This window comes from Pristis pectinata, chromosome 17 (assembly GCF_009764475.1).
Source record: "Pristis pectinata isolate sPriPec2 chromosome 17, sPriPec2.1.pri, whole genome shotgun sequence".
NCBI classification, from domain to species: domain Eukaryota; kingdom Metazoa; phylum Chordata; class Chondrichthyes; order Rhinopristiformes; family Pristidae; genus Pristis; species Pristis pectinata.
In genome coordinates, this window is record NC_067421.1 from 30,803,475 (window position 1) to 30,828,559 (window position 25,085).

The 25,085-nt window shown below is 43.2% G+C and overlaps 1 protein-coding gene across 2 annotated transcripts in view; it reads right to left on the bottom strand.

Annotated features, from left to right (window-relative positions):
- Positions 1 to 25,085, bottom strand: part of grk3 (G protein-coupled receptor kinase 3) — a 226,843-nt gene that overhangs the window by 92,244 nt on the left and 109,514 nt on the right. For both annotated transcript variants that reach the window (XM_052032176.1, XM_052032177.1), the window contains one exon: positions 12,731 to 12,804. In XM_052032176.1, coding sequence (XP_051888136.1) covers positions 12,731 to 12,804 — 74 coding nt within the window. The remainder of the gene's footprint in view (positions 1 to 12,730; positions 12,805 to 25,085) is intronic.

Sequence of the window (25,085 nt, forward strand, 5' to 3'; positions counted from 1 at the left end):
ATGAAACATAACCTCCCTATTTTGTATTCAATTCCTCTAGCAATAAATGATAACATTCTGTCAGTTTTCCTAATTAGTCACTGTTCTTGCACACTAGCCTTTTGCAAATCATGCACTAGGATATCCAGATACCTCTGCAACACAAAGCTCAGCAATCTTTCACCATTTACATAATGTGCTTCTGTTCTTCCTTCCAAAATGGACAGCTTTGCAATCTCCTACATCAGTTGCCAGCTCTTTGTCAACTCAATCTATCTGTCTGTTGGTGACAGAAGCAAAGACAATTTCATTATTTAATAGGCAAGATGAATCATTAAGTAAAAGGAAAATAAAGGAATGTGGAAATTGTGCAGGCATTTTGGATTAAGAATTCTGTTGGCACACTAGGCTGAGTGGCCATTAATTTCTATGTTTTTTTTACCAATAATTACTGGCTATCATATCATATATAGTTATTCTTGACTTTCTAGCTTTTATTTTAGATGATGTCTTTTTTTTTGAGTTGATACTTCATTCTTGTTTGTTTTCTGAATGCTTGTCTGTGATGCTGAGATCCAAATGCTAGGAGGGTATGACTGAAAGCTAGATTCTGGAAGTTCATATCTGTGAGGTAAGGTCTGGTAGACAGGGCTTGGAGTGCAGATTACAGTAGTCAATCTGGTATTACTGCATTGCAAGGGGAAAATAACTGATTCTGTATTACACACTGAATGGGTTCCTCATCCTGTTTTTTGCCACTTCCCCATTGGTCACAGCATAAATGACCAAAGTGTCTTCACCTACTGTACTTACAAAATTTAATGCAGCCTCAATTCTTGCTGAAACTGCAAAGCTCTGCCTGGAAGATATTTATTGCAAGTATATAGCTACACCTCGAGGTCCAAGAGGACTGGAGAGTGGCCAATGTTCCTTTGTTCAAGAAGGGAAATAGGGATAATCCAGCAAATCATTGGCTGGTGAGTCTTACAACAGTGGTAGGGAAGCTATTGGAGAGGATTCTTAGGGATTGGATTTACTCACATTTGGAAAAGCATGGGCTCATTAGTAAAGGGCAGGATCCTGAGGAGCACTGACTTACAGAGGGATCTTAGGCTGCAAGTCCATAGTTCCTTGAAAGTAGCAACACAAGAAGATAGGGTGGTAAAGATGGAGAATGGCTTGCTTGCCTTCATCAGTCAGGGCATTGTGTATAAAAATCTGGAAGTCATGTTTCAGCTAAATAAAACTTTGGTTAGGCCACATTTAGAGAACCGCAGGTAGTTCTGGTCACTGCATTACAGGAAAAATGTGGAGGCTTTGGAGAGGGTGCAGAAGAGGTTCATCAGGACATTGCCTGAATTAGAGAGAATTAGCTATAAGGAGAGATTGGACAAACTTGGATTGTTTTCTCTGGAGTGTAGAGGCTGAGGAGACTCGATAGAAGTTTATAAAATTATTAATGGCATAGGTAGGGTAGATAGAGTCTTTTTCCCAGGATGGAAATGTCAAATACAAGAGAACATAGCTTTACAGTGAGAGTGGGAAAGTTTAAAGGAGAGGTGTGGGGAAAGTTTTTTTCCCCCACACAGAGAATGGGAGGTGCCTGGAATGCACTGCTAGGTATGGGGGGGGTGGAGAGGGAGCTGATGGAAGCAGATATGACACTGACATTTAGGAGGCATTTAGGCACGCACATCATGTTCATGCAGGGAATGGAGGGATATGGATCATATGCATGCACAAGGGATTAACTTAATTTGGCATCATGGTCGGCACGGACAATGGGGGCCAAAGGGCCTATTCCTGTGCTGTGCCGTACAAAAATAAGAACATCTTTTTTAATACTAACAATGAAACACTGGCAAATAAATAATTTCTGAATCGACAAAACAGTCCTTTTAAAGGTTGATACCACCGCCTTACAGGGTGACAGCAGCAATCATTCTCTGCCATGGAAACTGTTTTAAAAAAACATATGTCATTGAGAAACAATGTCCACAACAGGCAATCTGTTGTGACCTGAATCTGCCAAGATTATACAGGGGCCAACCCATCTCCAGGATACCGCACAGCCCCCTGCAACACGGGGAGGTAGAATACTGCGTTGCTCAGCAACAGTAATCTTTTCCAAACTCAAAGTTCATATACGTTAATCCTTCTACTTGTTGCATGTTACTTGAACAGTTTTTGACCCCAGAGTACAAAGCAAAAAAATGTGAACAAGCGAGCCTTGATTTCCTCATCATTTGAGCATAGTTTTTGGAAAGAGCTTATTCTTTTCTTAAAGTTAGTGGATTTTCATTTCATATCAGTTTAAAAATGAAAACAGCTAGTTAAAAGAAGTTAATTTTGTAAAGATTCTTAGTTGATGGCAATTGTATGCTATTTTGTAATGCAACAACATCAAAAGTAATAAGTACCTCAGAATGTTTTGCAAAGGAGATAAGGTTCATGAATAGAGATTTGTCATGGGAGAGGAAAGGAGAGACAAAAGACAGTGAAAAAGATAGACGCAGGCAGCTTTTGAACAGAACAAGCAAGAGTTAGTGGAGTAAAATGTGTTTAGAAATTCAAGGAATGGGGATGCAAGCAGTGGGAATTTGAGAAATATCGATAATAGAGTCGGAGAAGAGAGACTCAGTGACAAAATAAGCCATGCAGCTGGAAAAGATTTCCCAGTGGGAAGGCATGTTGGGGAATATTTAGAAAAACATTTTATCTTCAAATCAAATTGTTGAAATGAGATGGAAATAGAAAAGAGCAGTTGTGTATCTAGGAGTCTCAGAGCATTAATTGTTCAAGTAAGAAATAATGGAATAAAATTTCAGATCAATGGGAACTGTTTGAGACAACCAAATTTACTCCACAAGTCCAGAAATAGTTTCTTGACTACAAGTTTCCCTCCTCATTACCTATTGATCCAATACTTTCCCAACCTTTCCTAGTTTTCTCTATTTTCCCCGGGTATAAATATTCCATCGTAAATAGTCAGTTGAGCTGCACAAAATAGCGTCATTCCAAGATATTCTTGCTTCACAAATAGGCACATCCTACAGTGCTCTCTAATTTCATCAGCACCATGAGGGAAACAACAGCTGACAATGGAAAATGGTTGTCCAAAGGCAGAGGGATAAAATATTGAGGATGCACCATGTACCTTTTGGTAGAAAGAATTAGCTGAGACCTTGCAGCATGTTATCTAAGGCCTTGGAGCAGCTTAACTATGGACTCTCCTTACCAAAATGTGATATTGTAGATGATTCACTGAGTCTTTCATGAAACCACTCAATCTTAAGTGGTATTGTTGACTGGAAGTCAAGACCAAATACAGCATTCAGGTTAATAGGGTTAGAAACTGGGTGTGAAAAATGTGTGTCTAGATTAGATCAAGGAAAGGTGAGAGGAAAGAGATGCAGTCAGATAAAAGAGAGGTTGGGTGAAGAAGAAGGGATTGGGGAAGAGAAAACAGCAGGGGTAAAAGGAAGGCAGAGGAACTTTAGAGAGGAAGTAAATAGCAGATTGAGGCTACATTGTTGTTCCTTTATAGGACTGAATACACAACTCCAATGAAGCACTTGTGTAATCTTTGCAAATGTTCTACCATCTTGTTCTCCATCAAAAGAAGAGCGGCACTTTTAGGAGGCATTTTATCCCAGCCTCCGTTTAGTAAGTTAAAGAACTCCACAAAAATAAAACCATCAGCAGACCTATTCACCCTACAGTTTTGGTCGACATAAGTCTGTTCTTTTGAGAAAGCTCCTGGGCTTCACTTGCTAATTAATTAAAGTCAGGAGCTCCCTTATCAAAACTACATTTTGCACATTAGGCAGCACTGTGTCTCTCTCCTCTCTTTTCCTGCAGCACTGACTTTTGATGAATGAAAAATCCACAGTACCTCATCACAAGATCACAAGACAAGGGAGCAGAAGTAGGCCATTCAGCCCATCGAGTCAGCTCCAAAGAAAAGGGAAAAAAGAAAAAGAAATGAGAAATTGACGGGGGGGAAAAACATTATTCTAACCCCAATTTCCGGCCTCACCCCCATATCCCTTGATACCCCAACTAATTAGATATCTATCTATCTCTTCCTTAAACACCTCCAATGATCTGGTCTCCACTGCTGTACGTGGCAAGGAATTCCACAAATTCACCACCCTCTGGCTAAAGAAATTTCTCCTCATCTCTGTTTTAAACCTGTACCCTCTAATTCTAAGATTGTGCCCTCTGGTCCTGGACTCACCCACCAAGGGAAACAGCTTGGCCACATCTACTCTGTCCAGTCCTTTCAACATTTTAAATGTTTCTATGAGGTCCCCTCTCATTCTTCTGTACTCCAGTGAGTACAGTCCAAGAGCTGACAAACGCTCATCATATGTAAGCCCTTTCATTCCGGGAATTATCCTCATAAATCTCCTCTGAACCCTCTCCAACATCAGCACATCCTTCCTAAGATATGGGGCCCAAAACTGTGCACGGTATTCCAAATGAGGCCTCACTAGTGCCCCGTAGAGCCTCGTCAACACTTCCTTACTTTTATACACTATACCTCTCGAAATGAATGCCAACATAGCATTCGCTTTCTTTACCACCGATCCGACCTGGTGGTGAACCTTTAAGGTATCCTGCATGAGTACCCCCAAGTCCCTTTGTACTTCTGTACTTTGAATTTTCTCTCCTTCTAGATAATAATCTGCCCATTTATTTCTGTTTCCAAAGTGTACAACTGCACATTTCTCAACATTGAATCTCATCTGCCATTTCCTTGCCCACTCTCCTAAACTATCTAGGTCTCTCTGCAACCTTCCTGTCTCCTCAATATCCTCCACCTATCTGGGTGTCATCCGCAAACTTAGCCACCAAACCATTTACTCCATCATCCAAATCGTTAATGTACAAGGTAAACAGAAGCAGCCCCAACACCGACCCCTGTGGAACACCATTAGTAACCGGTAGCCAACCAGAACAAGATCCTTTTATTCCCACCCTTTGCTTCCTGCCAACCAGCCAATGCTCCACCCATTCTGTTATCCTACCTGTAATTCCATGACCTCTCATCTTATTAATCAGTCTTTTATTATGTGGCACCTTGTCGAAGGCCTTTTGAAAGTCTAAATACACAACATCTACTACCTCTCCCTTATCCACCCTACCCGTGATTTCTTCAAAAAACTCCAATAGGTTGGTCAGGCAGGATCTTCCCTTCACGAAACTATGTTGGCTAGGACCTATCTTGCCTTGCACCTCTAGGTATTCCATAACCTCATCCTTGAGGGTCGATTCCAATAACTTTCCCACCACCGACGTCAGACTAATAGGTCTGTAATTTCCTTTATGCTGCCTCCCACCTTTCTTATACAGCAGAACTACATTTGCAACCCTCCAGTCGTCCGGAACCAGGCCGGAGTCTATCGATTCCTGGAAAATTATCACCAATGCCTCCGCTATCTCTAAAGCCACCTCCTTCAGAACCCGGGGATGCACCTCATCCGGTCCGGGAGACTTATCAGTCTTTAGCCCATTTAGTTTTCCTAACACCTTCTCTCTAGTAATCTTAACTGAACTCAGTTTCATTCTGTGAGACCCCTGACTAACCGGTATATTGCTGATGTCCTCCACAGTGAAGACCGATACAAAATACTCATTTAATTCTTCTGCCATCTCTTTATCATCCATTATAATCTCTCCTGCACCATTATTGATTGGTCCTATATCAACCCGTGTCTCTATTTTACTCCTTATATATTTAAAAAAACTCTTAGTATCCTTTCGAATGTTATCTGCCAACTTCCTTTCATAATTCATCTTTTCTTTCCTAATGACCTTCTTAGTTTCTTTCTGCAGGTTTTTAAAAGTTTCCCAGTCTTCTGTTTTCCCACTAATTTTTGCTTCCTTGTATGCCCTCCCTTTTGCTTTTATTTTAGCCTTCACCTCTCTCGTTATCCACATTTGTGCCTTTTTTCCATTCAAAAGCTTTTTTCTTGGAATATATCTATCCTGCATTTTCCTTATTACCTGTAGAAATTCCTTCCATTTCTGCTCCGGCGTCCCTCCAGCTAGCTTACTCTTCCAATCAATTTGGGTCAACTCCTCTCTCATACCACCGTAATTTCCTTTGTTCCACTGAAATATCGATACACCAGTTATCAGCTTCTCCTTCTCAAATTTGAAACTGAACTCAATCATATTGTGATCACTTGTTCCCAATGGTTCCTTTACCTTTAGTTCCCTAATCACCTCCAGTTCATTACACAGCACCCAATCCAAAACCGCCGATCCCCTGGTGGGCTCATCAACAAGTTGCTCCAAAAAACCATCCCATAGACATTCCACAAACTCACTCTCCTGAGATCTACTGCCTTGCTGGATTTCCCAGTCCACCTTCATGTTAAAATCCCCCATAATTATCTTCAGATTGTCACTCTGGCACGCTTTTTCTATTTCAAAGTGCAACTTATGGTCCACTTCCTGACTGCTATTAGGGGGCCTATATATAACTGCTACTATTGTCCTTTTGCCCTTGCTATTTCTTAGCTCCACCCATAAGGATTCTGCCTCTTCTAACCCAATGTCTTTCCTCTCTACTGATTTTATATCATTACTAACCATCATGGCCACACCTCCCCCTCTGCCTACCCGCCTATCCTTCCTATACACTGTGTACCCCTGGACATTCAGTTCCCAATCACATCTGTCATAAAGCCATGACTCGGTGATTGCCACAATGTTGTATTTATTAACCTGTAGTTGTGCTACTAGGTCATCTACTTTATTCCTAATGCTACGTGCATTTAAATATAGTACATTTAGTCCAGTATCTGCTATTGATTTTGTTGTACTTCTATTGTTCAGCAAATTATCCTGACTTTTCACCTGCCTGTCCTTCTTGCCATCCTCACTGCACACTGCCTTGGACTTGTTTCTATAAACCTCCTCCCTTACCCTAACATCTTGTATCCGAACATCCTGGTTTCCATCCCCCTGCCAGATTAGTTTAAACCTTCCCCAAACCCTCCCTCATCCAAGCACTTATACATTGGCAGACAAGTCTAACATATCCATGCCGATCATCAAATAATCATCTAATTCCATTTACCAGCATTTGGTTCATAGCCATCTATGTCTTGAGATTCATTCATCTAAGAAATACAATAGCACTTTTCAATGGTCACTTCCCAACCTTGGGATACCATGGCCAATTGTAGCAATCCCATTATCGCACTGGATACATCAACTAACTATAATCAGCAATCAAATCCAGGACCAAATCCAGTGATTCAGCAATCACTTCCCAAACTGTTTGCCATAGTGTTACACCAGGTCACGCCAATAGGTGATACATTTCAAGTATAATTAATTGGGGATACACATTAAATGCTGGTCTCACCAATGAAGCTCTCACTCCATAAATTAAATTTTAAAAAAGTAATACTGTAGCGACTCACTGCACCGGTATTCGAACTGGCTCCAGACATCGCGACGTCGTCGGAGGCCCCAATCCAAGATGGCGCGGGGCCCTCCTTCTTCCCCAGTGTTGGGCTGGGAAAGCCCGCGCGCGGGAAGGTCAGGTGACCCGCGCATGACGTCAGCGCGGGAACTGTAGCGCTGGAAGTTTTCAGCTATTAAAGGCGCACCACGCCCTGGGTCTGCATTCGACTTCTGATTTTGAAACCAGCGACTCTATGTCTTCATTTCATAGTGTGTAGCTAGCCGCTACATTGGTGACCCCGACGGGCCCAAACATTTTTGGACCCACAATGTCTGCACAGCAAGTGGTACAGGCAGTAGCCCTTCAACTGCCCACCTTCTGGACCCTCCGGCCCCGAGTCTGGTTCAACCAGGCCGAGGCCCAGTTCCAGGTTTGCCAGATCACCAGGGTCGACACCAAGTACTATTACATGGTGAGCGCCCTCGACCAAGACACCGCCACTCAGGTCGAGGATTTCATCCAGGTGCCCCTGGAGAAGGAGAAGTACAATAAATTCAAGACCCTCCTTCTCGAGACTTTCGGCCTTTCCCGATGCGAACGAGCCTTCACTGCGATGGGTTGGGTGACAGACCCCCCTCCGTACTCATGAATGTCGGCCCTGGCAGACGGGCATAAAACCCTGCCTGCTGTTTGAGCAGATCTTCCTGGAGCAGTTACCTAACGACATCCACCTGCTCCTGGCGGATGCCGATTTCAGCGAACCCCGGAAGATGGCCGCCCAGGCGGATGTTCTTTGGAGGGCGAGAACGGAGAGCGGGGTGTTCGTCGAGCGCGTTGCCATGCCATGTACCCAGCGGCCCAGCAGGCTGGCCACCATGCAGGTTTCCAGGAAACGCCAGAGCCAGCCGCCGCTGACGGCTACGGCGGCTGGCCACCCGAATAGCCTCTTACATGTGTGGGACAGGCATTCCGGACGTCAGTTCCTAGTGGACACCGGAGCCGAAGTCAGTGTCGTGCCTCCCAACGGCTGCGAGACTCGCAACTGCACACCAGGACCCGCCCTCAGAGCCGCCAACGGCAGCGCCATTCGGACCTTTGGCACCCGGTTGGTACACCTCCAGTTCGGCACCTGCAACTTTACTTGGAGGTTCATCCTGGCTGCTGTCGCGCAACCACTCCTTGGGGCAGACTTCCTTCGTGCCAACAGTCTGTTGGTTGACCTATGGGGTAAGCGTTTGGTACATGCCAGGACCTTCCAAACATTCTCGTTGGGTGTGGCCAAGCTGCCGGCCCCACACCTCGACTCCATCACCACGTCGACCAATGAGTTTGCCAGGGTCCTGGCAGAGTTCTCGTCCGTACTAATGCCCCAGTTCTCCACCACCTTGCCCAAGCACGGCATCCAGCATCACATCCCCACCCAGGGCCCTCCCCTCCACGCCCGCGCCCAGCGGCTACCCCCAGACAAGCTCCGCCTCGCGAAGGAGGAATTCAAAAAAATGGAGGAGCTGGGGATCATCTGCAGGTCGGACAGCCCATGGGCCTCTCCGCTACACATGGTCCCCAAGGCAGCCGGAGGCTGGCGGCCCTGCGGCAATTACCAACTCTTCAACGACATTACTACCCCGGACTGGTACCCCGTGTCGCACATTCAGGACTTTGCTGCCAACCTACATGGGCGGTCCATTTTTTCCAAGGTCGACCTTGTCCGCAGGTATCACCAGATCCCGGTGCGTCCAGACGACATTCCGAAGACGGCGCTGATCACACCTTTCGGCCTCTTTGAATTCGTCCGGATGCCCTTTGGTCTCAAGAATGCTGCTCAGTCCTTCCAACGACCCATGGATGCGGTCGGGCGCGACCTTGACTTCGCCTTCATATACCTCGACGACATCTGGATCGCCAGCAACAGCCGCCAGGAACATTTCACACACCTCTGCCAACTCTTTTCTCGCCTGAGGGATTTCGGCCTGACCGTCAACCCAGCCAAATGCCAATTCGGGCTGGAGACAATCGATTTCCTGGGTCATCGGATCGACAAACATGGCGCCACGCCCCTGCCTGCGAAGGTCAACGCCATCCGCCATTTCGCCCGACCCACCTCCATCAAGGGCTTGCAGGAATTCCTCGGTATGGTAAACTTTTATCACCGGTTCATACCATCCGCGGCCCACATCATGCGCCCGTTGTTAGCTCTCCTGTCAGGCAGAAGCAAGGACATTGTTTGGTTGGAAGAGGCTCACACCGCGTTCGTTGAAACCAAGCAGGCCTTGGCGGACGCAGTCATGTTGGTGCATCCGCGCACGGACGTCCCGACTGCCCTCACGGTCGACGCCTCCAGCACAGCGGTCGGAGGTGTGCTGGAACAACTTATCGAAGGGCGTTGGCAACCGCTGGCGTTCTTCAGCAGGCACCTTCGACCACCAGAGCTCAAATATAGAGCCTTCGACCGCGAGCTGTTGGCGTTGTACCTGGCCATCAGACACTTCCGTTACTTCTTGGAGGGCAGGCCGTTTACTGCTTTCACCAACCACAAGCCGCTGACCTTCGCCTTCCACAAGGTCTCAGATCCCTGGTCTGCACGGCAACAGCGGCACTCGTCATACATCTCAGAGTTCACCACTGACGTGCGCTATCTATCTGGGAAAGAGAACGTGGTCGCGGATGCGCTATCACAGCCCACCATCCAGGTTTTGTCCCAGGGGGTGGATTTCGGCGCCTTAGCGGAGGCACAGCGAACGGACATGGAGATGCCCAGCTATCGCACCGCAGTCTCGGGCCTGCAACTGCAAGACCTTCTGGTAGGCCCCGGTGAGTACACCCTGCTCTGCGATATCTCCACGGGTAGACCCGCCCCATCGTCCCAGCTGCCTGGCGCAGACGAGTGTTTGATGCCATCCATGGCCTTGCACACCCATCCATCCGGACTACTGTCCGGATGGTGTCCGAATAAGTTCGACTGGCATGGCCTGCGTAAACAGGTTTCCGAATGGGCCTGGTCCTGCACTCACTGCCAGACCTCGAAAGTACAGCAGCACGTCAAGGCCCCCTTGCAGGATTTTCAGCCTACCCGCCGGAGGTTCGACTATATCCATGTCAACCTGGTCGGCCCCCTTCTAGTCTCCCGAGGAGCACGGTACCTCCTCACGATTGTCGACCGTTTTACCCGCTGGCCTGAAGCCATTCCCCTCGCAGATACCTCCGCCCAGTCCTGCGCACGGACCCTTTTGTCAGCTTGGGTGGCCTGTTTCAGTGTCCCGGCACATATCACTTCAGACAGGGGAGCTCAATTCACCTCTGGCCTGTGGTCTGCCATCGCCGACTTGTGGGGTTCCCGGATCCACCTCACCACCGCCTACCACTCGCAATCCAATGGGTTGGTGGAGAGGTTCCATCGCCACCTGAAGTCAGCACTCATGGCCCACCTTAATGGGCCCAGCTGGGTAGACAAACTCCCCTGGGTCCTGCTGGGGATACGCACCGTGCCAAAAGAGGACCTGCATGCCTCGTCCGTAGAGATGGTCTACGGAACGCCCTTAGTCATCCCGGGTGAGTTCCTACCAGCCCCTTGGGGGCCAGAGGACGGACCTGCTGCGGCGCTCAACCGGCTGCGTGAGCGGCTTGGAAGCCTGGCCCGATTCCCACCTCGTGACATGGACAGGTCCCGGCCCGTATGCCGACTTCCCTCCAAGACTGTAAGTTTGTCTTTGTCAGGAGGGGCGCGCACCGATCACCGCTGCAACGGCCGTACGAAGGGCCATTCCGGGTCGTCAGGAACAATGGATCTACGTTCGTGCTGGACATTGGGGGGGGGGCGTGAGGAGGTGTTTACGGTTGACCGGCTGAAACCGGCTCATTTAGACTCGGACCAACCCATGGTGGTACAGCGAGCGCGGCACAGGGGCAGGCCACCCAAGTCATAGTTTATTTAATTCTGGTTTTCGCGACGGTATTGCCGGTTCTGGGGGAGGTTACGTAGCGACTCACCGCACCGGTATTTGAACCGGCTCCAGTCATCGTGACGTCGTCGGAGGCCCCGATCCAAGATGGCGCGGGGCCCTCCTTCTTCCCCAGCGTTGGGCTGGGAAAGCCCGCGCGCGGGGAGGTCAGGTGACCTGAGCGTGACATCAGCGCGGGAACTGTAGCGTGGGAAGTTTTCAGCTATTAAAGGCGCACCGCGCCCCAGGTCTGTATTCGACCTCTGATTTTGAAACCAGCGACTCTGTGTCTTCATTTCATAGTGTGTAGCTAGCCGCTACAATACCTTTGATTGTGTATTAAATGCGTGGTTTTAGTTTTGTTCAGAGAATCTCTGGTGAAATGTCACATGTAAGGGGATAGTTGGAGTGTGTTAGCAATTCAAGGAGCCACACACTGTCAAGACAGCTCAACAGAGCAGGGCAAAAAGTGGCTGCAGACCAATGCATGAAACTACAAACAAACAAATTGTTTGTGAGAAAATATGTTCAAATTTCACACTTTTAAAGATGTATGATGATAGATGGACAATTTGAGAAAAAACAAATTTGCTCCACTGATGGATCTTCAGCATAAATTTGCCACTTAATTTGGCCTGGGGTTTATAGATCAGGAAATCCCATGTATGAGCTGTGCCTTGAGCACTGATTCATTTGCGCTTAAGGTTAACAAGGGGGGAGAAAAATCAGTCAGTCCTCCTGTTGCAATATGCAGAAGTGCAGACTTCTGATATGTCCCTGACCAGTTCCCCACTCACCATAACCATACATTCAGTAGAAAATATTTCACCAAACATGGTACTGAAACTTACTCTCAAAAACAAACCTGAGGTATACCTCAGGCAAAATTTCAGGACCTGATGATTTAACCGTATAAAGATTATAAACATTTATGCAAAATGACTTCAATGCTTCTGCTCAGTTTATCTTGCAGGTGCCACACACAGAATCTAGGAACTATGAATCTTGTTGGAATCACAGTCTGGCTTTTGTTGACTTCCATTTTGTACTCAGATGTTTTATGAAATAATCTCCCAAGAACACAAGAAATAGAAGCAGAACTATGCCATAAATCCCCTCAACCCTGCTCACCACTCATCAAAATCTTTGCTAATCTAGCAGATTAATACTTTCCCACTGAATCCCCAAATACCTCAATTTTCTGAGCGTATAATAATATTATTATTATCAATCTTATTGTCAAGCATACTCATTGATTGAGTATCCACAGTTTTCTAGGAAAGAGAATTCCAAAGACTGACAACCTCAAGTGAAGAAATGTCTCATCTTCTCAGTGCTAAATGGCTGACCCTTCATCCTGAGACTATTATTTAACCATATCACTTACCTCTTCATAAAACTTCAGCTGGGGAACGGCTTCATCAATTTCATTCAGACAGAAATCTTTAAACAGCAAGAATCCTGAAAAACAAAGGCAAGAAATATCATTATGTGGATAAATAGCAATTGGGTACAAATTACTCTTGCTGGTGACATCATACAGATGCCTATAGGTCTCCCTTATCAGAATACTGAAATTTAATGTAAATGATATTGTATTCATTTTGTTGCCACCACACATCCCTGACCTTGACTGCTCTATCATTGGTGACCATGCTCCCCAGACTCCTTGGCATCTTTCTCCTCCTTAAAATCTATCACTCCGAACAAGGTTTAGCACAAATGTTTTTAAATCTCCATAGTTAACTTGGTGCCAAATTTTGTCTGATTAACACGAGCATTATTTAGCCAGATAAGGGCAATTAAAATAGGAGGAAAAATGTGCATATGGATGAAGCAGATACCTGGCAATCTCACGAAAAGTGACTTCTACACGTGCACATCTACAACTTCCTTTTTTTAAATACACAGCACCTCTTTGTTTTTTTTCAAAGTTCAAATACTAGACTTTTCTGTGGGAAGTTTGCCTTGGATGAGAGAGGATACAAGGTCAGTCATCAAATTGCCAGCTTAGTGCTTTATTTCTTAATTAAATAATTCAAACAATTTCAACAGTTCATGCAGAATGGACACAAAATATTTATGACTGAATAAAAAAAAAGTTGCTTTTTTACAATATTGTCCACCTACACTCCCACTTTCAGAATATTTCATATTTGAATTCCTGAATCTCTCTCAATTCTCACTTTTAAGCTCCTTTTTCTTTATCACTTAAGATCTGTTAATATGCTTATCAACATTAAATTATATCTATTACCATTATATCAATTCCAAAATCCTAACAATGTCCACCTGAAATCCCTTAACAACATTTCTCACTGCCTACTTTACTGTGGTTACAAATGTCATTTTTATGTTCCCTGAACCCAAGTATACATTTAGAGGACCCAGCATTGTGCTCTGGGGTACACAGACTTTCCAACATGTGCAACACCCATTTGTGATATGGCTTTGTTTCCATTCCACCAAGCACCCTCCTCCCTATGCTGTTATGTTTTCTCCTTCATGTATTTGCCCCATCACCTGTTTTTCCACTCATGCCCAATGGACCCTTTCACACTCTTCCCTGATATAGAGGGAAGGAAATCAGCGAACTAACCACCTTTAACCACTCATGTGCACCACACCACCCCACTACCCCCAACCCAACAAATACACATTTCCATTCTCCCAAAATTCATAATACAGAATTGCAAAGATTAGATACCTATTGTCATGGGATAGAATACAAGGTTAGTATAGAGGAAATACAAAGACAAGTGAGGATATTGACCTGGTTGGAGCATAATGGAGTGGAAACATTAAGCAATTGCATCACAATGTCCAATTAAGTATGATGTTGGTTCCCTGTTTTCACAGTAGGCTGGCTGAATTTAGCATCTATAGTTCTGTAGTTTCAACCAGAACCTTTGAAAATTGAGAAGTCTGAAAATGGACCTCAAAAACTGCTGCACAAGGTGCAGGTATGCACATAAATAGTTAAGCAGAAATAAAAGCAAAACATGTAGATCTCAGTACATTTTGGTGATCAAGTATCTGGCTTAAGCTTCCAGTCAAGGATCCCTTGGTCTGTTGCCTTTGTATCAGTAACAAGAGACAAATAAACAGAAATATAGATATTCATAGAAATATGTAGATGTCCCATCCAGGATATGCCCTCTTCTCATTACTAACATCAGGGAGTAGGTACAAGTGCCTGAAAACTCACACTCAACGATTCTGAATCAGTTTCTTCCCCTCTGCCATCAGCTTTCAGAACGGTCCATGAATGCCACCCCATTATTCCTTTTTTTTTTGCACTATTTATTTTTGTAATTTATAGTAATCTTATGCCTTTGAGCTGTACTGCTGCGGCAAAGTAACAAATTTCACATCATACAAGTCAGTGATAATAAATCTTATTCTGATATTCAGTTTAGTTATATAGTATTAACTTAGCATGACGATACCAATATGTTACAGGAAAAATCACTCATGCAAGAGTACAACTCAAATTCTACTCATTTCTGGGGAAAATAACACCAATATTACTTTGTCCTTAATAAAATTCACAAATGGACACACATGGAATGTGGAAAGGCAAAATCTTTAATTGCATTTTTTGATGCTTTTAACATTGCTCCTGCAAAATATTAACTTTTTACATATCCATCTTGCAGGGCAAATGTGAGGCTGTGCTGGGGAATACTACTGGAATTGCATAGATCCAATGCTGAACTAAATATCCAAAATCAGAAATATTATTTCCAAAAATATTCCACAACGCTGTGTCTGACAGTTTATAAATCTAGGATGCTGTACTCCATGATCCAATAAGAAGGATGTTTTATTTTTCTGACAATCTCCATCTTGAACACAATGAAGGAAAGGAAGATTGGAACACCATGAGTGGTTGAGCAAGACATTAAAAGATTCAGGTTTCAATGAGTGGCAGATTAATACTATCAGCAATAGAAAATCTCGCAACAGAAAACACAGAAATTTCATTCTCCCTCAGGCCTAAGCTTGTCTTTACTGTTGAGTCAATCAGTGGGGGCTCTGAAATAATTATGTGAGCTTTGTGAAGATGGACATATTCCCACTTGGATATTCTTCAATTCAGTGAGTTAATGCTGGGACTACTAATTAAATAATGAGCTCTGCAATACAGGGGGCAAGATTTTCCCTTACAAGGCCAGAGATGGCAGCTACTTTGGCACAAGCACATGCAGGGTGAGACAAATTTAAGAAAAAAAACAAGCTCTTGCATGCACAGCTGGAGGTGAGATGAACAGCAAGCAGGATACGGTGGTTCCTTACTGAACCAATGACAAAGGGGAAGTGCAATCTGGCTCGTTGTTTCTCCTAATCAATCTTGTTTCAACACCATGACCTGAAATTTCCTAGCTCTTCCACTGTTGGAGACTGATCACCATCTTTCAGAAAACATTGTACCTGATCATGGCTATTTTCAGGAGTTCCTGGTTGCTCAAACAACCTCTGTCAATTTATTCTCTGAATGAGAAGGAGTACCTGGGATTGGTTCAATTTACACTGGCAGATCAAGCTGAAGAAACACTAGTGACAAGGGATGACGGTGGTCAAGTGGGAGGCTCCTGTTCTCGCAGGATAAATCTGCCTCCCTCAGCCAGAAAATTCATCATGACCACCAAGTAACTACAGTTTGCTGAAATTAGGCAGCAGTGGGTTGGTAAAAGAGGATTCTCTCAAATTTCCCCAGGAGAACTTCGGGGTTCTGGGCTAAGTTGTGGACCTGAGGTGGGGCAGCTACTGAGACCTGGGTTTTCAGGGGGCTTGGGGGTGTGGATTGTTTGGTAATTGTGAAGCAGGGCCCTGGATGTGAAAACCAGTGGCAATCAGTATGTGGGGGCACAGGGAAGGAAAGATAGGAAGGGGATAAGAGGGAGGGGAGAGTGAAAGGGAAGGTGTTGAGAGAGCAATGCCTAAGAAGAGGAATGGACTAAGTACAGATGCAAGCAGAAAATAAGAAATATTAATTATGTAAGTAAGAGAACAGGCACAGACATGCACAGTGACACAAGCAGAAACTACTTGACAACCGGCATGACTACTCAAGGACAACTGCAGCTGACATTCTGTTCTGCCAGTTTTCTTATGCTGATGTATCATGCACATCTAACCACTGACATACATTTCATTGACCAGTATTAAACCTCTATCCCAATAATGAAGGAAAAGAGCATTATCTGAAAAAATGTCCAACAGAATTGCTTAAGCTCCAGATGGGAATGTATGTAATACAAAAGACTAAATATCTGATCACAATCAAAAGTTTATAATTTATTTTAGTTTGCTTTATTTTTGTACCTTTCATTAGTTTCACACTACCATCCCAGCTAATTAAGATAGTAAATGGAGATGATTCTGGTTCAGTGCAGTTCTCCAAATAATTATTGGATGACAAGTAAGACTCAATTTCATAAGGCATGATTTTTCCCATTTTGCACCACTCATCCTGACCAAAGGTTGGGCCCGATGTCCGACTTGTGCCCACTGAAGTTATAAGTTCAGCCCCAAATGAAATGTGTCCTTCCAGATACTTAGGAGAGCATGAGAACTATTTTTTTCTTTGCAGAAAGATCCAAGAACTATCATGCCTACAGGAGTTTACAGGCAACAGTTATCTGATGAAACAGTGGAAGTGAAGCAGAGGAGGCACCCTCGAGTACACAGTGTACTGTAGAACAGGATGCAGAGTCAGGTTCCTGGAGTCAGTGGAAAGTGGTGTTGGTCAGGGGAGAAAATATCCTTAAGGCCTGAAGTGGGAAGAAACTTCTTCACTTATTCACTTCAGCATTTACTGCCCAAGAATGCCAATGAAGGCTTAGTACATTGACTTCAATGGGATTCACTTTTGCAGGCACAGAATGAAGTATTGCAATAGTTACTGTGCATTTAGGGCAACTGACCAAGGAAGAATATCAACACCAAAATCTCAAAACAAAAATTACATAGAGGTGCTGCTGAGATCATAACTACTAGGTTATCCCACTGCCTTTCTGACAGGACACAGTTTTATGTGGGGGAGATAAGGAGAAACAAAGGATAGAAAATGTTACAAGATGAATTTTAAATAGTGAAAAATAACACAGTTAAATAACCTATGGATATCATCTTTGCTGTTAAACATTGGTTTTGCAAATTACAAAACCCCAATATATTAAAAAAAAGCTTTAGAGTCCTCCTGGTTTTTCCTCTTTCCTGCAGTATGACTCAAGATCCACAATAACAGACTCTTCAGCACTCTGAGGGCATGTTCAAGCTAGCAATTCCTGGCACAGCAATATCGAAATACAACAGATTGCTCTGGGAAAAAAAACAATTTAAGCAGTTGGAATAAAGAAAAAAATTTGCATTTATGCAGTGTCTTTCCTTGCAGGCTGTCTCATAGTGCTTTACAACCGATTAAGTAAATGCAATTACTGCTGTTGTGTTTGAATGCAATACCCAAATGGTGCACAGCAAGCTCTCACAAACAATAATGGCCAGAGATGTTTTAGCAAAAGTGGTTGAGGGATTACTTATTAGCCAGAGCTCCAAAGATATCTCCCCTGCTCTTCAAAATAGTGCTAAATGATCTTGTGTCTCATCCAAAAGTTGGCAACTCCGACAGTGCCGTAGCTCCTCAGTATTACACTAAAGTAGTACTAGATTGTGTGCACAGATCTCAGCAACCTTTTGTCCCAAAGGAAAGTATATTATTAACTGAGCCACAGCTGGGAGAGAAAGAAAGATAAAGATGATAAAGCAAAGAGTGAAAGAATATACTAACATAGTTTTGCTGAAGCTTGCACCTTGTGGCGGATGCATCTTTCTACCTTTGGTCACAATTACGCATTTGGTAGTAACGGATCTCTCAAGTATATGATGAAAGACCCAACAAATCTCTCAGCTGTGATCCATCCACTGTGGGTGAATTTATTTTGCAGCTAATAGCATGCAGGATCCCATTTCTCTGTGTGTTGCATTTATAATATCCAATATAAACATCCCTTATCAGTTATCAGTCTCTGCATACAATCCTAACTTTATTTATTTTGTGACTGTTGAATCAAATAATGTAACATCTAAATGACATTCTGCCAGTGAATTGTGCATAAAAGACAAAGAAGAGCACTGCCCAAAAGCTTGTCATGTGGATCAGTTGTGGATGCCACCAAGCTAGGTAATCTGAATAAAAGCTCTATGTTGCATAAAGAAAAACACTGTACAGCAAACTCCAACAGACTGAGTTTGAGAGTAATGGGAAGCAGGATTTTATCATAAACTCCTCTCATCAGGATGGAATCAAAGTGTTACAGTGAATAGTGAGAATTTTAATTGGAGGGACATGCAGTATATCAAATGATTAATAGCAGAAAAATAAAAAAGTACTGCAGGTACTGGAAATATGAAATAAAAACAGGAATGCTGGAAAAACTCAGCAAGTCAAGCAGCATCCATGGAAAAAGAAACAGTTAAGGTTTCAGTTCTGGGATGCTTGAAGGGTTGTGGAGAACAATGAGTTTAGAACACTCCAGAGATTGTTATAGTACTATTTATATGAAGTTGGTTTAGGGTTGTAGAAATGAAAAGGAAGCCTTAAGTTATGTATTTTATAGAATATTGTGTCATGTTAATGTGAATAATGAGACCATTCTCAAATGTATGTTATAAACCAAGCATAATAATGCAAGGGTTCTTGTTTGGAGACCACACTTTGAAGTAAAGGGAAAGCAGCGACTATCAATTAAACTTCCAGCCAGAAAGATGTCAGCAGGCATGGACAATTGCTATTGGGATTTCACTGAAATACTTGAATACTGGAGAAAATTTTGGGTAACTACAGGAAAATCACTTATTTATGTTAAGAGATATCAAGAATGTATTTTTGATAGAAAATGGACTGAGCAGCTCAGGAAAACTAGCAAAGATCTTTCTGCAATGCAAAACTAAAATAGCCGAAGAGCTTTCAAATCCAGTGCACAATTGTACCCTGTTTACATTACTAAAAAACATAAATCACATGAGAATAACTGCAATTCTGAGATATTCTGCACTTGAGCAATTGTTTAATAATTAAGAAGGCTTTGAAAATCTACCTAAAAAAATATTATTGCCAACCCATTGGTAATCCCTGACCTGAAAGTGGAGAAGGAACATCTGAGAAGGCACCAGCACCTCATGTCTCTACAAGAGAACGTGGAGGCCACAGACAAACACTGAAAGGAGCATACAACATTCCGAACAATTCACCTGCCTGCCCTGCCAGGCCACCCCTGTCCCACATGTAGCAGTCTACAATCTTCAGCTACCTCAAAAACCACAGCACTGGAGTAAATGTATGTCATCCTCATTCCCGAGAGGACTGCTTTGGAAGAGAAGTAATTAAGGGAGAAGCTCACTGTCTAGATTTGAGTTCAACAATCAATCAACATAAACAACGGCTATTGATCTTTCAGCACAAAAATACTCTGTGTTGCTTACTGTGGTTATCTATTTCATTGTTTTGAATGACAAGTGAAAGCACTGGTAAAAACTGAACATCCCACTTGGTTTAACAAGGTGAAACATTATAATGGACAAACACAAAACATAAGTGCGAAGTTTATTTTCACACAAGGTTATCATCAACATTACAAAAATGCCACAATTTTGTAATTACCAGGTCAATTAATTAGCTCAGGGAATACCCACAGAAGAGGATTAGAGGAAAAAAATACAAGCCTGCAATCTTCCTATCTAATAATGTGAAATAGAGAGGGAAATTGTAGCAGTTTTCCACACTACTAAGATCAAACAAAAGGCCAGCTTAAAATAAACTTAAATTGATACGTAGGATATGATTGTATTCTTTAATCTTTTCACAGACTTAATGCTTTGTGAATAATTAGTCAATCAGTGTGTTGTGATCTCCAAGCCCACTGCCTCCAATGAAAGTGTCTGGAATAATAAGAAAATATAATAATAATCAGAAAAACCAATCAGTCTCAGTGGAAAGCACTTACTAAAGGTAGTTTATGCATTGGAAACATGTTAACAGATTGCTTTAAAATAACTATCCAGGTGAGTCAAGGCTATCCATCATTTCCTTACTTTTTCTGTATAAGTGTTCCAAAGGGCAAAGAACCCATCAAAGAATGGAATAAACCTAACAGCCTGATTGACAATATTTGATATTGAGTGTGGATGGTGCTAGCAACCTGTGAGCGTTCATTACAACAGCAAACACTCCTCACACAAATGAAATCCTTTGTAACAACATCGAGAAATAGACAGAGTAGACTTGAAATATCAGGATTGTCAATGGATAGTCAGCCAAAAATTTGTTGTTTCTTGAACATGTTTACATGATGGGTACCGGTGAAGGTTCTGGAGACACGACACAGGGAACTTCAATTTCCTCAGGATAACTCAAAATATTGGGTATAGTTTGGAAATGAAAAACCAAGATGGTGCAACTTAAGTCAAAGGTTCATAAATATCTGAGTGCTGACACCATTCTTTATTGTATTGATGTATGGACATTAAAGACAGAGGGAAGATGTAATATTCTCAAAATCAAAATGTAAAATGCTCTTCTTGAAATGTTTTATGTATGATCAAACTGCAACAATGCAGGAACAAGTACATCATGAAATAAATTATTACAGGAGAAACTCAGCCTGACTGAAAAACAGAACATAACACTTACAGTACTTTGGGCATGCTCAATAAATGCTCCAAAATTGATTACATAAATATACATGTGCAAAAATTTTTGAAGTACAGTCATCAGATGTTGCAAAACATGCCCAAGTGTTCAGTTATTGTTGACTGTGTCCCATAGTATAAGTGAACTGAAACAAAAAAACAGAACACTGTACGTACTCAATGGGTCAAGCATAATCTGTGGAGGCAAAAGATATAAGTCGACATTTCGGATTGACCTTAAGTGAATTGAGTTTGGCACCACTCAAATGTAACCTATATGAAACCAAATTTTGTAAACTTTCCACTTAGTTAGAAAACTTACATTTATATAATGCCTTATCATTTCTTTGCAGAACATCTAGAGTTGTAAGGATTCACATGAATGCTTACAAATTGCACGTGAGCAGTTAGACATTCTGTAATCAGCAAATTCTTCTACTGTATGAGCTGCGAAACATGATCCATCAGCTTAGTGCTCTCTTATGAGAGCAGAGATATGCCACAAGGAAACCATAACTCCCCCACAGATGCTGCTTGACATGCTGAGTTCCTCCAACAGTTTTTTTTGCTCTAGATTCCAGCATCTGCAGTCTCTTGTGTCTCCAACTCATAACTCTTCTCTGCAAGAGAAGACATGCAAACCCAGCACTCCATGACCGACCACCTCAAATCTTCTGCCTACCCCTCTCATTGAGATAAGAGTCTTGCTCAAATTAGGAACTGGCTCTAAAGACAGTCTGGAAAAGAGTCAGTAATTTGGTGCTTGTCAGCTGTTTTAGCTCCAAATTTGGAGGTTGCAACAATGGCTGTGGTGAGCACCTGGGAAGTCATTGGGTGTAAAGGTTCAGGACACTAATGAGCCACCTCATGCAGACACATTTCACCATCCACTTTGGCCTCTCAGGCAGCATACTCACCTATACCCCATAGAAAGTCATCCCAGACCGCTCCTTCACTTGGCTGTGGGCAGCAATCTGAAGCTAACCTATCTAGAGTAACAGCCTCTCAATGATCAAGGACATCTGTGTAGACTTAAAGGGAAAAGGAGGAGCCTTCAAGCAGCCAGACTGCAGTCATAAATGGAACATCGTGACTTGGTGCTGGAGCATTGAAACTCATCAATAAAGTTATGAAACGAGATAGGCATTGGGCTGGATAAAGTTTACTGAAAAATGTTATCATTCTCTGTTAATCAATCCTTTGATTTGGCATTGTTATAAAGCATTCTCAAGACAGTCCAGCTGTTGAAATGTGCTCTCAATTAGGACAAGTAATAGACTTAATTCTGCAGAGATAAATGACAATGGTTTGGCAGATGCTGATATTGCTGTGTACCCTGCAATGGCAAAGTCAAAGTCGAGTTTATTGTCATTTGCACAAGTACATGTACGCACAGGTGCAATGAAAAACTTATTGCAGCAGCATCACAGGCACATGGCATTACATTCAGCATTCACAAGAAAAACAAATTATACACAATTTTTACAAGAATAAAACACAATGAGAACAAAAAAACATTTTAGTCCAATGTGATCAGAATAGTCATAATGTTGCTAAACTGTAGTGATTAGGGTTTTGCCGGTTGGTTCAAAAACCAAATGGTTGAAGGGAAGTCGCTGTTCTTGAACTTGGCGGTGTGGGACTTCAGGCTTCTGTACCTCCTGCCCCATGGTAGCTGCGAAAAGATGGCACGGTCCGGATGATGGGGATCTTTGATAATGGATGTTGCCTTCTTGAGGCAGTGCCTCCTGCAGATACTACCATTAGTGGGGAGAGATGTGCCTATGATGTATTGGGCAGAGTCCACTACTCTCTGCAGCTTATTGCGTTCCTGCGCATTCGAATTGCCATACCAGACCATGGTGCAACCAGTCAAGATACTTTCAACAGTACATCTATAGAAGTTTTTTATGGAGCGTTCGGTGACAAGCTGAACCTTCTTAACCTCCTAAGAAACAAAAGACACTGGCACACTTTCTTTATGAGTGCGTCTATGTGCTGGGCCCAGGACAGATCATCCAATACGTTAACACCCAGGAATTTAAAGCTGCTGACTCTCTCCACCGCCAATCCCCCAATGTACACTGGGGCATGTTCGCCCTCCTTCCCCTTCCTGAAGTCAACAATCAGTTCTTTAGTTTTGCAGACATTGAGTGAGAGGTTGTTGTTGTTGTGGCACCACTTAACCATGTGTCCTATCTTGCTCAGGTAAGCTGACCCATCACCACCTGTGATTCGTCCAACAACAGTAGTGTTGTTGGCTAATTTGTATATGGGTCCCAGCCCTAAACACCACAGATCTAGCCCTCAGCAGATTACAAATCTCCTGGTTCATCCAGGGCTTCTGATTGGGGAAGACTTGGAATGTACACACTCGTCCACACGTCCTTATGAAATCAGTGACGACTGTGGCATATTCATTTTGGTCCTCTGACGAATCCTTGAACATGCTCTAGTCCACTGACTCAAAGCAATCCGAATTCGCTTCACCACTTCTGCCATCCAGCACTTCATAGTCCTCTTCACCAGTGCCGCACTCTTCACTCTCTGTCTGTACGCAGGCAGAAGCAGCGCAGCCAGGTGGTTGGACTTACCAAAGTGTCGGCGAGGGATGGAGCGGTAGGCGCTCTTGATGGTGGTATCGCAGTGGTTGAATGTGTTGAGTCCTCTAGTATTGCAGGTGATGTTAGGCAGAGACTTCTTCAAGCTGGCCTGATTAAAGTCTCCTGCCACGACGTGACAGGTGACAGGATACGCTGCTTCGTTCTTGTTGATTATAGCACTTAGTTCCTCAAGTACTAGCTTGATGTCTGCCTGAGGTGAGATGTAGACTGCAGCCAGGATGACGGTAGAGAACTCCTGCGGAATATAGAACAGTCGGTACTTCACTGCCAGATGTCCCAGGTCGGGGGAGCAGGAATAGGACAAGACCACCATGTCCGTGCACCACGACGAGTTTATCATAAAGCAGACGCTGCCACCTTTTCCCTTACCTGACACTGCAGTCCAGTCCATGTGTTGGAAGGAAAAACCCTCGGGCTGGAGTGCTGTCAGGAGAGTTGGGAGTGAGCCATGTCTCTGTGAAACAGAATACACAGCAGTCCCTCATGTCCCTCTGATATTACAATCTTGCTCTGAGGTCTTCAATCTTGTTTTCTAATGACTGCACATTAGTCAGGAGGATGCGTGGGAGGAAGGGGGGGGGCAACTTAGGATGCTGCGTTTGAGTCTTACCTGAAGCCTTGTCCTGCAGTCACATTTTCTGAGACAATAGAGGCCTTCCAGGTGTTTCCAGCAGCTGTGTTTACCTTCTGGGTGGTCTCTTGAATCTGCCAGTTCTGTCTAGGGCTCTTAGTATTGCTAATTAATTTAAATAGCTTAAAAGTATGTTGCTTACTGCAGTAGTTTCCACTGCAGTCTTCAGGTTTAAAGGGTTAAATCTCCAGTATGAAACTAAATTGCTGCTAGCTGCCTGCAAAGTGCCGCCTCTTTCTGGCGCCATCTTAGAAGTGTCATCTAGTGTTGCTGATATTATCCATGTCACGTGAATGTGGGGGAACAGATTAAATGTTTTGTCAAAAGATACAAAGTGGATTTGATGAAAAACTTCTTAAAGTGATTTGGAAACAGAGTGAATCAGGGCTTTTATAGGTCAAATGGATAAGGACTAAGGGAATATGGCACAATTAGCTTGAATGAATTAATAAACACCATTCAGGATCATCACATAGATATTCAATAATTTTTAAAAAAATTATTACATACAATAATAACATACCTATACCCTGTGATGGAATTATAAACCACTTTATAAGAAACAGGCCAGTTAAGCTTCCCATTCTTATCTGCCTGTCATTTTAAAATGCAAGTGGAGAAGATACATTTATAAAGTCTGCCGAGTAGTTTATGAAAAATGTTCATCACATTTCAGCTGAGGCTGGAACTAGGAACAGCAGTAGCTTTCCACCCAGATTATAAAATAAGATTTCTTTATTAGTCACATGTACATCAAAACACACAGTGAAATACACCTTTTGTGTAGAGTGTGC